The sequence below is a fragment of the Odocoileus virginianus genome, unplaced genomic scaffold, assembly GCF_023699985.2.
Source record: "Odocoileus virginianus isolate 20LAN1187 ecotype Illinois unplaced genomic scaffold, Ovbor_1.2 Unplaced_Contig_2, whole genome shotgun sequence".
NCBI classification, from domain to species: Eukaryota; Metazoa; Chordata; class Mammalia; order Artiodactyla; family Cervidae; genus Odocoileus; species Odocoileus virginianus.
Genome location: NW_027224319.1, coordinates 4902797 through 4918045, shown reverse-complemented (window position 1 = coordinate 4918045; position 15249 = coordinate 4902797). Strand labels below are relative to the sequence as shown.

The 15249-nt window shown below is 40.4% G+C and overlaps 1 protein-coding gene across 1 annotated transcript in view; it reads left to right on the top strand.

Moving 5' to 3' along the window:
• Window positions 1–15249, top strand: part of SMARCC1 (SWI/SNF related BAF chromatin remodeling complex subunit C1) — a 124078-nt gene that overhangs the window by 65650 nt on the left and 43179 nt on the right. Inside the window, 2 exon segments of the mRNA XM_070463437.1 lie at window positions 3090–3348; window positions 4052–4213. Of these exon segments, the coding sequence (XP_070319538.1) occupies window positions 3090–3348; window positions 4052–4213 (421 nt within the window).

Genomic DNA, 15249 nt, shown 5'->3' with positions numbered 1-15249 from the left:
CAGTGGTTCACCTCCCCATTGTTTTTGTGCCATTGTGCACATGTCGACATAACAGGACAGTAATGTCCTAGTGTTATTATTTTGATCTCTCAGTTTCTATGAAGGGGTCTGGTGCTCTGTGAGTTTCCAGACCACACATTGGGATCCTTTCGGCCTGGTGGTGTCACAAAAACAAAAATTAGTTTTGCTCTAATTTGATTTTATGAATTGTTCCAACAGTCATGGTTCATGAAAAATTCTAATAGTATATTAACTCTTCCTTTTTCATTTTTACCACCCTCTTCTACTTTCCTTATTCTCTCTTCTCACTCTCTCTTTGTGTCTGTCTATAATCAAAAAGATTTGTTCCTTTTGTGTTTTTACCACTGTTTTCATTTGTTCTTGTCTGTCCTTTCAGTGTCATTGGTATGCAGAGAGCTTCTTTCCTGAACTCCTTTTTCTTTTAACTCAGGGCTGTCTTGTCTAGTCATATATGTTTACGGGTATTGATTTTACAGTTCTCAGTCCTTTTGGAGAAATGTATGGGAAGTGCTTTTGTATTGCTCATATAGAATCTGTGGGCTCTAGGGAGAGATGCAGTCGTGCAGTATTGCCTGAAGCAGCATTCTCCTGTCAGTTCTTTTCCTTGCTGCACATTTATAGTCAAGAGTTTTCTTCTTTGTGTACAACTCTTTGCAGTCCCATGGGCTGCAGCACACCAGACCTCCCTGTCCTTCACTATCTCCCGGAGTTTGCCCAGGTTCATATCCATTGAATCGGTAATACCATCCAGCCATCTCATCCTCTGATGCCCTCTTCTCCTTCTGCCCTCAATCTTTCCCAGCATCAGGGACTTTTCCAATGAGTCAGCTGTTCACATCAGATGACCAAAATACTGGAGTTTCAGCTTCAGCATCAGTCCTTCCAACAAGTATTCAGGGTTGATTTCCCTTAAGATTGACTGGTTAAGATTAGTGGATAGTAAATAAAGAGTGAGGTCAGAATGGCTGAGCTACTGTTTACCCTGAACATATCCCAGAAAGCCACAGATCTCCACACAATAGTGTGTTTTCTCTTCTGCAGCTGGAGACTTTACAACCGGTTGATTTTCCTTTTAAACATGCTGTTGAAACAACAGATGTCTGCACTTACACAGAGGAATATAAAAGCCTTCCCAACAGTATTGTTGACCATTCACACCTGTTTTTATCATTTATTTATCGATAATTAATAGCTTAAGAACATGAAGTCAGAAGAAAATTTTTTAATCGATTTATAACCAAAAACTTGGTCAATTTCACCCTGATAAATACATCTGGAAGACTCGTTCGAGTTTATTGTTTTCTGCCCTCCCTCCCCCAAATCATACCATTTTATCAGGCAAGCATGTCACATAGGCTGCTTACTAGGTATCTTCCTGTGTAATTTTATATTACACTTCAGCTTCCAGTTGTCTTGAAGAAAGGCCTTTTTAAAAATTATGGGGTGGTGGTTGTTTTTGTCTACACTCCTCAGCTTTCAGGATCTTAGTTCCCCAACCAGGGATCACACCTTTGCCCCTGGCAATAGGGTCCTAACCACTCTAGTGCCAGGGAATTCCCCAGAATTTTTCTTTTTTCTTTTAATGCTTGGAGTCATGAAAAAGTAAGTTTCCTTTCTTAATTTAGTTTGCCTACCTGTGATTAAATTCAGCACATTTTATTTGGTACTGTGTTTCAGGCACTGTGGCAGACAGATTGAGATGACTAGCCCATAGTGTTTGCAGTTCAGTAATTCATAGTGTAGTGTGTGACAGAAACCGATTGAAACATGATTAGAGGTGTGACTGGAGCATAAGATGTACAGAGGAGTGTCTCTGGAGCTAGCCTGGGTAGATAAGATATAATGGACAGCTTCCTGGAGTAGGGTGCTGGTATTGGTTCTGGTCCATGATGTTTCTAGTACAGAACAAACTGTACATACACACAATACTTAGGATGTGGGATCTGGGTATTCCCGGGACATTAAAGAATATGATGGTGAGGTGGAAGAATTAGCAGATCCCTGTCGTGCTTGACCTTAATTTCGTAACATAATGGTGAGAACTGAAATAGTTTTAGGCAGGCAAGAGACAGTCTGCTGTGTCATACATCCAGCAACAGGAAGAAGGATGAATTTAAGGGTAGAGACAGGCAATTCTAAGAATCCAAGTAAGCAGTGGTGAAGACCCCAGTGATGATAGGAGGAGTAAAGGTGTTGTGTAGTGTAAAATGTCTACTAATAACATTTTTCTATATGTCACCCTTTTCCTTCCTGGAGGTCTGTCACCATGTTGTTTTGAAAACATCTCTTCATTCCACCCCTCTTATGTAATGCTTCTATCGGTGCTCAGGCTCAGAACTTCACTGTTTCTCAGCCTCGTGCTTTTCTGGATGCTGACTGTGGCTTGAATTCTGCACGTCAATACCTTAGCTATATTCTGGGAAAAAGACTTCCTGACCTTTCTTACTTTTCTCTGAGTCAAAGAAAATGAACAAAGAAAAAAGCTTAAAAGTAAGCTCATCTGGAAACGTTATGCTGGAAAGTATCAAGACAGTCTCTCCTGGAGTTTGCTCAAACACGTCTGTTGAGTTGGTAATGCCACCTAACCATCTCATCCTTTGTTGTCCCCTTCTCCTGCCCTCAGTCTTTCCCAGCATCAGAATCTTTGTCGTCCCTTTCTTCTCCTGCCCTCAGTCTTTCCCAGCATCAGGATCTTTTCCAGTGAGTTGGTTGTCACATCAGGTTGCCAGAGTATTGGAGCTTCAGCTTCAGCATCTGTCCGGTGAATATTCAGGGTTCTTTTCCTTTAGGATTGACTGGTTTGATCTCTCTGCAGTCCAAGGGACTTTAAGGAGTCTTCTCCAGCACCACAATTCTTTGTAATGTACATGCCTTTTATTTGTTTTTCTTGACTGAGAATTTAATATAATAAGGAAAGCAATCAGAACTACCTGCTATGAACAGTATAACTGTTTTCTTTACTGTTTTTAATTTAAAGCCCATCTAAAGAATAGTCATAGGCTTCTGATGTCATTAAGTATTACTTCCTTGTTACCTGATATTAAAGCTCCTGTTTTTTCCCCTCACAGGCTCTGGAGATGTATAAAGATGATTGGAACAAAGTGTCAGAGCACGTTGGAAGTCGCACTCAGGATGAATGCATCCTCCACTTCTTGAGGCTTCCCATTGAGGACCCATACCTTGAGAATTCTGATGCTTCCCTGGGGCCCCTGGCCTACCAGCCTGTGCCCTTCAGTCAGTCAGGAAACCCAGTCATGAGCACTGTTGCTTTTTTGGCATCTGTGGTGGATCCTCGTGTGGCGTCTGCTGCAGCCAAAGCGGCTTTGGGTATGGACTTTCTTAAGCTGTCTCACGAGTATAGCCATTTCAGATCATGGTTTCATGCTTTCTTTCATGATAGTTTTATCTCAGATTTAGGTGTTATTGGCTGTTACACTCATTGCAGTTTTATGTACTACCCCTTAGGGATAGTAGATGATGTTTTTTAAATGAAGCAGTTAAATACAACGTTTTCCAAACTATGAGCATTTTTTAAGAATTTGGAGGGATGAAACAGTGGTGTTTAATGGTATTTTGTGATTCATACGGATTTTGATATAATTGGCAAAAGGAGTTATTTAACTTTCTTGGGTTGCATGAATTCTAACTAGAACTTTTTCACACTATAGTATTCTTTCTTGACTTTCTGATTGTTTCATCCTTACTGTTCTCTTGATTAAAATCCAAACAGCAGAGTTAGATGAAATTTGGACAGTAGTTTTGATTATTACTGATAGATATTTAAAGATCATAATCTCTTGTTTATATAGTAAGACTGTGACACATAAGGTAAGACATAAGAGTCATGGAATTACATCACTGTACATGTTGACTTTGGCCTTCTTGACTTCCTTGGATAGATCAGATTGAGTCCCGAGAAAGGTTACTAGGTTACACACGACACACTAGTGTTGTGTCAGATTTTCTAGTTTACACTTAAGCAGATATTCACGCGACACCAGATCACTGTTCCATTTTTATTCTTACACAGAGGAGTTTTCTCGAGTCCGGGAGGAGGTGCCGCTGGAATTGGTGGAGGCTCATGTCAAGAAGGTTCAAGAAGCAGCCCGAGCCTCTGGGAAGGTGGATCCCACCTATGGCCTGGAGAGCAGCTGCATTGCAGGCACGGGACCAGATGAGCCAGAGAAGCCGGGTGAGCCCCTGCTGCCCCAAGGACACGGTTAACACTGGCTGTGTTTTCCTGTCGGCTTGCTGGAATAACTGGGTTTGCTTGCACTTAAAAGTGACTACAGTGATCAGTACAAACTTAGGTCTTCAAAATATGTATGACTTTTTAAATCTCTTTCTTCTATGATAGAATTTTTTTAAATTGTCTCCTAACTGTTAATAAATCACAGTTGTGAGGTATCTGATGCCTGTTTTTAAATGTAGGTTTTGAGCCTAGAGACCTAAGAATTCCAAACGGACTTTTGTGGTTGTTTTAATTTATATGTTGCTGAGTAGATTGTTGTTTTGGGTTATTTTTTTAAATTGAAAGAAAATTCATGTGAAATTCTTCATTTTATTCACTTTAAATGTATATTATCCAGTGGCTTCTAGTAAATTCTCCATGTTGTACATTCATCACCACTATCTAATTCCAGTACATTTTCCTCACCCCAGAAGAAATCCCGTATCAATTAAGCAGTGACTTCCCGTTGTTTCTCTCCTCAGCACTGGTGACCATTCATCTGTTTTCTGTCTCTCTGGTGTTGCCTATTCTGGACATTTCTTATAAATGGAATCATGCTCTTGTGGCCTTTTGTGTCTGACTTCTTCCTTGTAGCGTAATGCTTTCGAAGTTCATTCATGTTGTAGTTTAATTCAGTACTTCGTGTCTTTCTGTGCTTGATAATCTTGGGTGGATATACCACATTTTACTCATCCATTAATCAGTTCGTGGCTATTTGGTTTGTTTGTGCTTTTTATTCATTTGAATAATGCTGTTATGAGCATTCATGTACATAATATTTTCTGCTTCTTGGGTACCTAGGAGTGGAATTGCTGAATCTTGTGAGAATTGTGTAATTAACTTTTTGGGACACTACTCAGTTGTTTGCACAGTGGTTTTACCTGTTTTTTTTCTTCCCACTAGCAGTGTATAAAGTTTCTAATTTCTTCACATTCTCACATAAATACTTGTTGTAGTTTTCTGAAGACCCTCCATACTGTTTTCTGAAGTGGCTATACTTAAAATGTTTTTTGACTACTGATTCAAAATCTATTTACTTGCTATAGGAAATTATTCTCTTTCTTTTTGGGATAGTTTTGGTAGTGTGTGTTTTTGTAGGAATTTTTAAGATTATCTAGTTTGCTCGCCATGCATGCAAAAAAAAGCATAAAACCAGAAGTAGAAACAACTCAGATGTCCATCAACTGAATGGATAAGCAAAATGTGGTATTCAGTGGAATATTATTGGACCATAAAATGGAATGAAGTATTAACATATTCTTCATCATGGACGTACCTTGTAAACATTTTGATAGGTAAAAGAAGCCAGTGAAAAGAGACATTATATTATGTAATTGCAATTATATGAAATGTTCCAAATAGGTAAATATGTGGAGACAGGGCTTCCCTGGTGGCTCAGTGGTTAAGAAGGAGACACGGGTTTGATCCCTGGGACCAGAAGATTCCCTGGAGAAAGCAATGGCAACCCACTTCTCAAATGAGAAGTGTTCCTGTTCTCACAGTAAAGGAAAATTCTGTTTTATATACAGTTATCAGTTGTGTATTTCCAATGTTTTTTACATTGTTCATTAATTTTTTCATTCATTGTGAAACAATTTCTGATGAATAACTCAAGCTAAATATTTATTGCTGTCATCTTTCCTAATAGTTCTGTCATTGTCTTAGTTCCAGTACTCTGAAGATGGTACCGTTGGAACTCCTGGTGCTCTGTTTTAGGTGGTTTGAGTAGATGCTAGTTTCTTCAGTTGCCATAGGACCTACCCCTATTGTTTTCTCTGCTTTCTTTAAAGTATCAGTCTAGCAGTTTTAGTTTGCAAATATGAAAACAGATTTTCAGATTCATGAAACCTCTCACTCCAGCCCTAAGAACACATTATTGACCTAACTGTTCTTAATATTGGTTACTAATCCAGAGTACCAAGGCTTTGAATTAAAAACTAATTTACAGTATCCACAGTATTTCTGAGTTTGAAAGCACACTATTTTCTTTTCTCTTAGATGGAGACAGAAATTAGCAAGCCAGGCCACGTCTCTGTTGCTTTTTGTTGATTCTACACCATGTGGCAATGCCCAGTTCAGGCCAGGAAAACCTGGGTCTATTGAATGCCTGGGAAAGGTCTTACTTTCCTCAACGTTTTGTGTGTGTTTTTGGTTCATTTGTAGGGTCTTTTGGTTCCCTGTGGTCATGGAGTTGAAAAGGGTTGGCAAAGCCTTCTTATTTGATTCAAAAAGTGTTTCTGTACTTTGCAGTATCCAAGACATGCTTTTACATGTAAATCTGTTTAAAAAATTTTGGTAGATAATACCATAAAGCATTAGTGGTTAAGACACAGGTTGCAGAGTTGGCCATTTCTGGTTTAGTGGGATTTAAAAGAGGACTTCTTCGCCACATCTCCCCCCAAAATCAAGCAACCTCAGTCTTGTGAGGCTAGATTTTCCTGATTCATTAATGAACGTATGGTTTCTACAGTGTACAAAGCTTGAATCAGACTGCTGCAGGAAGCACTGGAGACTCCACAGGGTGATTGCTTGAATGACATGAACAGTAAGCTTCACTCATAGTACCTGGAGGGTAGCCTTGCTAGCTAATCTTTTTGAAGTGCATTGTGTACTCACTAGTTGCAGCCGCAGAATTTGGATCCTTTTACCATTTAATAAGACCGTGATGTGGGGGAAGGTTGAGGGCAGGAGAAGGGGATGACAGAGGATGAGATGGTTGGATGGTATAACAGATTCAGTGTACATGAGTTTGAGCAAACTCAGGGAGATATAGTGAAGGACGGGGAAGCCTGGCGTGCTGCAGTTCATGCAGTCACAAAGAGTCAGACACGACTGAGTGAGTGAACAACAGCCACCATTTATATAGGGTTAAGGAAAGAACAAGGATGATGTTAAATTTCTAAATGAGTCATGACCAGAATTCTATAACTAATGCTGGCCTATTACAGTTAAAGTGATTTATCTTGGGCTGTGACTAACAGAATAAATTAGGAAACAGCAAGTGGTACTTCCTATAGAATTGACTCAGCAAAGTTGTAGTGGGGAATCAGTAGTATGCCTCCTATCTTTCTGAACCACATTCCAAGTTCAGAGTTCAAAGAAAGGAAGAATCAAATGTCCATTTAAGCTTACACTTTATGTAACAAAACAGTGCTTTATTCATAGCACACAGATTTGAAGATAGAATGACGTAGGTTTTCCTTATCAAGATAATATCATGCTTGGGCGGTAGATTAATCATACTTTTTATTGTGATACTTAATTTTCAGTTGCACTAATATGTATTGATGATGATGAAATAATACAGAGAAAAATGTTTCCTTATGAAATATAAGACTTTGGATTTCTCTCGTTAGCCTGTCTTTTGTTTGTTTTTATTTTTGGCTGCCCTGGGTCTTTGTTGCTTTGCACAGGCTTTCTCTAGTTGCGGTAAGCGCTTTTCACCGCACTGACTTCTCGTTGTGGACGGGCTCTGAGTGCACCAGCTTCAGTAGTTACAGCATGGGGCTCAGTAGTCTCAGCTCGCAGGCTCTAGAGCACAGGCTCGAATAGTTGTGGTTCATGGACTTAGTTGCACCATAGCATGTGCAATCCCTGAGTCAGGGATTGAACCCGTGTCCCCTCAATTAGGGGGCAAATTCTTATCCACTGTGCCAACAGGGCAGTCCCTTATCTAACTTGTTATTGTGAATTGCAAGGGAGTATTTGGTGAAATAAAAGTTAAGATAAATTTTTGTTTATTATGTGAATTTCATTTATTATGATTTCTCATGAGAATTATTTAGTAAAGAAGTGTCAGCTTAGGATTTTGTTCAGTTCATCCTCTTTAACATTCTACTCGTTGATTAGTATCTACTGTTTTTTTGTATGGGTTTTTGTTTGACCAGAGACCATTCTAGGAATAGAAAAAATGGTAACCTAAAAATATGAGGTTTTTATTTGCTTGTGGGAAAGATGGGAGAAGTTAAGACAAAAGAAATGGAAAGAAATTTTAAACATTGCTTGGAAGTCATTATAAACCAACATTTCTTTCTGAGCACCCGTATTGTCCACACATTGTATAGGATTTTTAAAAATATTTTTGTTTTTATTTATTTCACTGCGGTGGGCAGGTTTCAGTTGTGGCATGTGGAATCTAGTTGTGGCGTGTGTGATCTAGTTCCCCTTCCAGGAATCAAATGCAGGCCCCTTGCAGTGGGAGTGCAGAGTCCTAGCCCATGGACCACCAGGGAGGTTCCTATATAGGGACTCTGTTTGGTCATTTGAGATTCTTTTCGAACAGCCCTTTGGAGAAAGTGGCCTTGTTTTTATATAGGAGCGAAGGAACTGAGGTGTTGGCAGATTACATTGGCATGCTTGTAAGAATGGACTAAAATTTGAACCTAAATATCTCTGACCCTTTCTTGTTTCCTCAACCTCTTTCTGTAAACTATATGGGTATGTTTGTATATTTTTCATTCATTAAACAGGGATGATTAAAGGCCTAATGGCTCCATTGTATGTTTTGCCTTATATAGTATGACAAATACAGTAGAAAAAGACCCAGGTCCTCCCGAACACCTCAGTTCTACAGGAGTCAGGGAAATGTACTGGGAAGAGTTCAGTTCAGTTCAGTCGCTCAGTCGTGTCTGACTCTTTGTGACCCCATGGACTGCAGCACGCCAGGCCTCCCTGTCCATCACCAACTCCCAGAGTTTACTCAAACTCATGTCCATTGAGTCGGTGATGCCATCCAACCATCTCATCCTCTGTCGTCCCCTTCTCCTGCCTTCAGTCTTTCCCAGCATCAGGGTCTTTTCAAATGAATCAGCTCTTCGCATCAGATGGCCAAAGTATTGGAGTTTCAGCTTCAGCATCAGTCCTTCCAATGAATATTCAGGGTTGATTTCCTTTAGGATGGACTGGTTGGATCTCCTTGCAGTCCAAGGGACTCTCAAGAGTCTTCTCCAACACCACAGTTCAAAAGCATCAATTCTTTGGTGCTCAGCTTTCTTTATGGTCCAACTCTCACATCCATACATGACTACTGGGAAGAGTGGCTGTGGGTGATTCATCTGTACAGGATTAAGAGTTCAGAAACACACAGAAAAATTCAATCAGTGCGATTCAGTGTATGAGCCTAAAACATAAGCATTCTTGGATGGGAGATCAGTTTTAAGCTAGACTCTAGGCACAACCCCCGCCCCCCCACTCAGAGATAAATGAGACTGTAAATATGTTGTCTTAGCATGGCATCTCATTGTGTTCTGGGTGTCAAAGTACTGGTAAATTCATCCAAAATTCCTGCCCTTGTGGACTTTTATTTTAGCTGAGGAAGATGGAATTAGAATGTATAAATTAAATGTAAATACAGTGTTTTGGCTGGTACCTGGCATCATGAAAATCAGAGCAGGGACTCATCAACAAGAGTGAAGTGTGGGGAATTACAATTTTAAATGGCTAGGGGAATGAATGTCTCACCATGAAAGTGACATTCGAGCAAGGATATAAGTGGAAGGTGAGGAAGGGAGCTCTCTAGACATCCAAGATCAGAAGGTTCAAGGCATGGGGCGCAGCCAACATATAGGCCTCTGGACAGGAGCTGCCTGCTATATGGAGGAATAGCAAGGAGAATCACAGACAGGCAGCTGGATTGCAGGGTGGAGGAGGTCAGGGGAGACTATGAGGGGCCTTGTGGGCCATTGTAACAGTTTAACCTTTACTTGGAGGTGGAGCCAAAGGAGGGCTTTGAGCAGAAGAGTGTCAGGGTGTAACCTGTGTTTTAATGTTTTATTCTGTTGGTTGAGAATAGACCCCATCTAGGAATTGTTAAATTGATGTATTTTTGTAATAACTATGTATTGTGTTTGAATATTAATTTTTTTAAAAATTTGATCAACAAGTCTTTTATTAAAGAACTTCATTTTTTTCTTTTTTCTTTTTCTTTTTTTAATTTGACCTGGAAATAAAACAATTGCCTTTCTGATCATCTGTTTATTTTTAGCCAAACATACTGAAAAGTTGATAGGATAGCACAGTGGAGTCTCCTATGCCTACCAGTTAGATTCAACTTTGCCATTTTAATCTATCTAGGCATCTAAATAAAACAATTTCTATTTTATTATCTTTGTGGATTATTTCAAAGTAATTTGTATGCCTCATGATTCTTTTCATCCCCACTAAGTACCTCAGCATGTGTCTCCTAAGAATAAGGACGTTTTCCTAAATAAATATCATAATACAGTCACTTAAGGTCATCAGCCCTTCCCCTTAGGGTGTTGGAATGTGCATATATATTCAGGGGCCAGTCAGGAGTCTGTTAAATACATATTATTGTACCCTCCATTTGTATTGCCTAATCTGAAGGCAAATAGATGGGGAAACCGTGGATGACTTTTTTCTTCTGGGCTCCAAAATCACTGCAGATGGTGACTGTAGCCATGAAATTAAAAGACGCTTACTCCTTGGAAGGAAAGTTATGACCAACCTAGACAGCATATTGAAAAGCAGAGACATTACTTTGTCAACAAAGGTCCATCTAGTCAAGGCTATGGTTTTTCCAGTGGTCACATATGGATGTGAGAGTTGGACTATAAAGAAAGCTGAGCGCTGAAGAATTGATGCTTTTGAACTGTGGTGTTGGAAAAGACTCTTGAGAATCCCTTGGACTGCAAGGAAATCCAACCATCCATCCTAAAGGACATCAGTCCTGAGTGTTCATTGGTATGACTGATGTTGAAGCTGAAACTCCAATACTTTGGCCACCTGATGAGAAGAGCTGATTCATTTGGAAAGACCCTGATGCTGGGAAAGATTGAGGACAAGAGAAGAGGGGTACGACAGAGGATGAGATGGTTGGATGGCATCACCGACTCAATGGACATGGGTTTGGGTGGACTCTGGGAGTTGGTGATGGACAGGGAGGCCTGGTGTGCTGCAGTCCAAGGGGTCGCAAAGAGTCGGACACGACTGAGCAACTGAACTGAATCTGGAGTATGGGTTTTACTTTATTTTATTGTTTTGCATGCTGAGTAGATTCACTGTCTATCTTAATTCTGGTTTAGAGAAATTTGAAAGATTAAATTGATTGGTGCTTTTTCCTTATCATTGACTATGCTTTTAGGGAAATTGAATCACAGATATTATTATTTATAGAGTGTTCAGAGAAGATTCTTTTATACCAATGAGTGGATTGTCCCCTGAGCTCCTGAACGCCTTGTGGAATACTGGACTCAAGGAGTGTATCTTGAGCCATTTGTCACAGCTCTGTGTAGAAGAACCCAACTCATTATTCCTAGTTTTTGAGAAGGTTAAGAACGAGTCTGTAGTCCATCAGGAGGTGAAGAAGAGCATCCCGATAATAATAGTGTTGAAAAGGTCACTTTCTAGGAACATAAGGCCCAGAAGTGACTGTTAAAATTCTTGCCACAGATACTGTTTATAGCATATAAATAGCCTCATTCTTCTCACCCTGAGGATTCCCATAACATCTTTAAAATCAAGCCCTTCTAAAACACCAGTGTGTGAGACCATGCTAGGCTCGTGAACCTAAGGAAACAGGGGATCAGTATTTGATCTTCAGGCTGCGTCATGTGGAGTGGACTTCTCTGTTCTCTTTGTCACTGTTATATTTTAAGGGCTTTTTCAGATCTGTATCAAGAGGCATTGAAGTAGAGATTCAGACTTCTGAACAGCTCGGAATAGGATATTTAACCTCTAAGGACTATCCAGGATTTAAGTGACTTATCTAATGACTCATTCAGTAGATGGTAGGACAGGAATTTTTAGGAAGAAATTGGCTTCATGTATATAATTGTCTGCCTTTAGGTGACTTTTAAAAATCAAATCAGATATTATGCTTACTTGATACAGCTCTCTTGCTATCGGCCAGTTATGTAAGACAGATAATACTAATAATTGGGACTATATTTTATGATGAGTTACATAAACATAGAAAAATAATTCATTAGAGGATTGGAGATAGAATGAAGTATAGTATTGTTCAAGGAGGACTACAAAGGAAGTGCTATAAGAAGGAACACAACAGGTTGTGTAATTTTAGACTAAATAAGACTTCACAAAGAAGGTAGGATTTGAGCTGAGTATTGAAAAAGGTTTAGAATGTCACTGAGCCAGCTTGGAGCAAGTATAATTTTCTATTCTGTAGAACAACATGAACAAAGGCCCAGAGGTGGAAGTGGAAGGTTGTTTAAATGGTGAGAAGTAAACCTGGTTGGCCATAATACAAAATTCAAATAAGGATGTAGAAAGAGAACAGCGTACGGAAGCTGGAGTGAGGTTATAGAGAATGATACAGGCTCATGAGCTTGCTTGGATGGTATTGCCAGCTTTATGGGATGTTTGGACTTTAATACAGGGAATGACCTGATTATTCTCCCAGAAATGTTCCTACTGTGAGTTCCTACCTTGGACCTCATTTTCCCCTTCCCTGGGAAGACAAAACTTATTGGAATCACATTTCTAAAATTTTTTGGTCTCAGGACTTCTTTGACTATTTAAAAATATCAAGGAACCCCAAATGCTTCCATTTATCTGGATTATATCGTTGATATTTTTTACTATATTAAAAATTGAAACTGGGAAAATTTTTAAAACAAGATGATACATAGGTGCACATTTCTGTAAGTACCTTCATCATGTAGCATCTGGAAAGTCATATTCCACACTTAGATGAGAGTGAAAAGGGAAATAACATCTTTGTGTTGCTATATAAATAGTTTTGACCTTGGGAACTCCCTGGGTACCTGAACCACATGTTATGAATCAATCACTGAATTAAATAATTTAACTGAATAATTAAATAAAAAATTATTTTGTACTTGAAGAATATTCATGGTGGGAGAGGGGACATTATTATAAAAAGAAATAACAGTTATAAGTAGAGGCCTATGTGGAGGAAGCACAGTTACTTATACTTCAGTCAGTTAGGGAAGGCTTCCCAAAGGAAATGGCCTTGTAAACAATAATGAAAAAGGAAGGAGTGAACATAGGTGGCATATTTGGAAAATTATACAAGTCTTTGGGGAGCAGAGTTCCTAATCAAGTGCAGCTGTGGAGGTGTGGGGCTGGTTTTGAAAGGCTTTTACCTCATAGACTTTACCTCGTAGAGAAAAGGGCCAGAGTCTCTGTAGAAGTAACATTGTTCTGTCTGTTCTAGAAAGTGACTGCTGACAGTTTACAGATGATGTGTAAGAATGTTCTCAACAAATAAACATCATTCTTTTCCAAGGAGAATCATGACTTAGTTATTTATAACATACTTTATTAAAGGCAGGTATTTTGCAAGTATTTACTTCTTTCCTCAGAGCTAACTTTTCCAATTCCATCAAGACTTTAGGAAATGGTTTTTTTCCTCTCTCCTCATTTTGGTTTTGCTGAGCATATTGTTTATGGGCTTCCCTGGTGGTTCAGCAGTCAGCCTGCAATGCAGGAGACCTGGGTTTGATCCCTGGGTCAGGAAGATCCGCTAGAGGAGGTCATGGCAACCCACTCCGGTTTTCTTGCCTGGAGAATACCGTGGACAGAGGAACCAGGCAGCCTACAGTCCCTGGGATTGCAAAGAGTCAGACATGACTGAAGCGACTGAGCAGGCATGCATTGGTGGCTCAGATGGTGAAGAATTTGCCTGCAGTGCAGGAGACCCGAGTTCTATCCGTGGGTCTGGAAGATCCCCTGGAAGAGAAATTGGCTGCCCTCTCCAGAAATCCCATGGACAGAAGAGCCTGGTGGGCTACAGCCCATGGGGTTGCAAAGAGTCGGACACAACTGAGCGACTAACACTTTCACTTTCAAGCATATTATTACTAGACCAAAAAGTACACCTTGTGGAAGCTGGGAGAAAGGGGTGGTGACTCGGGATGAAATTATCCTGGACTAGTGGATGAGACCATTTATCTGAAGATGTTCTTCTTATGGATGCTGGCTAATTTGCTTCTCACTGGTTGAGGTTCTTTCAGAAGTTAAGGAGGTATGTGTATGTTAGTCACTCAGTCTTGTCCGACTCTTTTTGATCCCATGGACGGTAGCCTTTCAGGCTTCTGTGTCTGGAATTTTCCAGGCAAGAATGCTTAAGTGGGTTGCCATTTCCTCCTCCAGGGGATCTTCCCAACCAGTCGATCCTGGGTCTCCTGCATTGTAGGCAGATTCTGCACCGTCGGAGCCACCAGGGAAACTTGGTGGAAGTACAGTAGTTATCTATTGGTGCAACACAAATTACCACAAAATTAGTGGCTTGAAACACAGTGCATTTATTATCTCCTAGTTGCTGTGAGTCAGAAGTCTATGCACAGCCTAACTTGTCCTCTGCTGAGGATCTCAGAAGGCAACAATCAAGTTGGTGGCGGGGCAGCCTTCTCATCTGGAGGCTTGACTGTTGAATCCATCCCCAGGCTCACTCTTGTTCTCAAAATTAATTTACTTACGGTTGCAGAACTGAAAGCCTTGGTTTCTTGCTGGCTGTCAGCTGGAAGCTTCCCTCGGCTCCTAGGGCCACTGAGGACTCTGCTATTGAGGCTTCCCCTGCATGGCAGCATACTTCATCAATCCACCTAGGGGTCTCCAGAGCGAGTCTAGTAACAGCACAGGGTCTCGTGTCATCTAACATCCTGTCACTCTGGCTGTGTTCTGTTGGGGCTAGAGGTAAATCACAGATGCTGCTCACACTTGAGGGAAGGGGTTTATACAAGGACAGGAAAATCTCGAGGCAGGGATCCGATGAGGCCACCCTTATGTCTCACCACCAGTGTCCCTCAATTCCCAACATTGAAGTTGAGACCTTGAGAGTCTGGCAGTGTCTCCAAGACTATCTTTGTTCATAAGCAGGGCTGTCACATTAGGATGAGTTTTCTGTCACAGAGGTTTGCAGGCTCTTTTGGTAAAGGACTAATGGGCCTTCACAGGACCTTTCCTTTACTGCCTTTAATGACAGTCTCTGTTCAACTACTCAGTTCTGTGCTTGTGGTGCAGAAGCAGCCAGAGGCAGTACTAAAACAAATGAG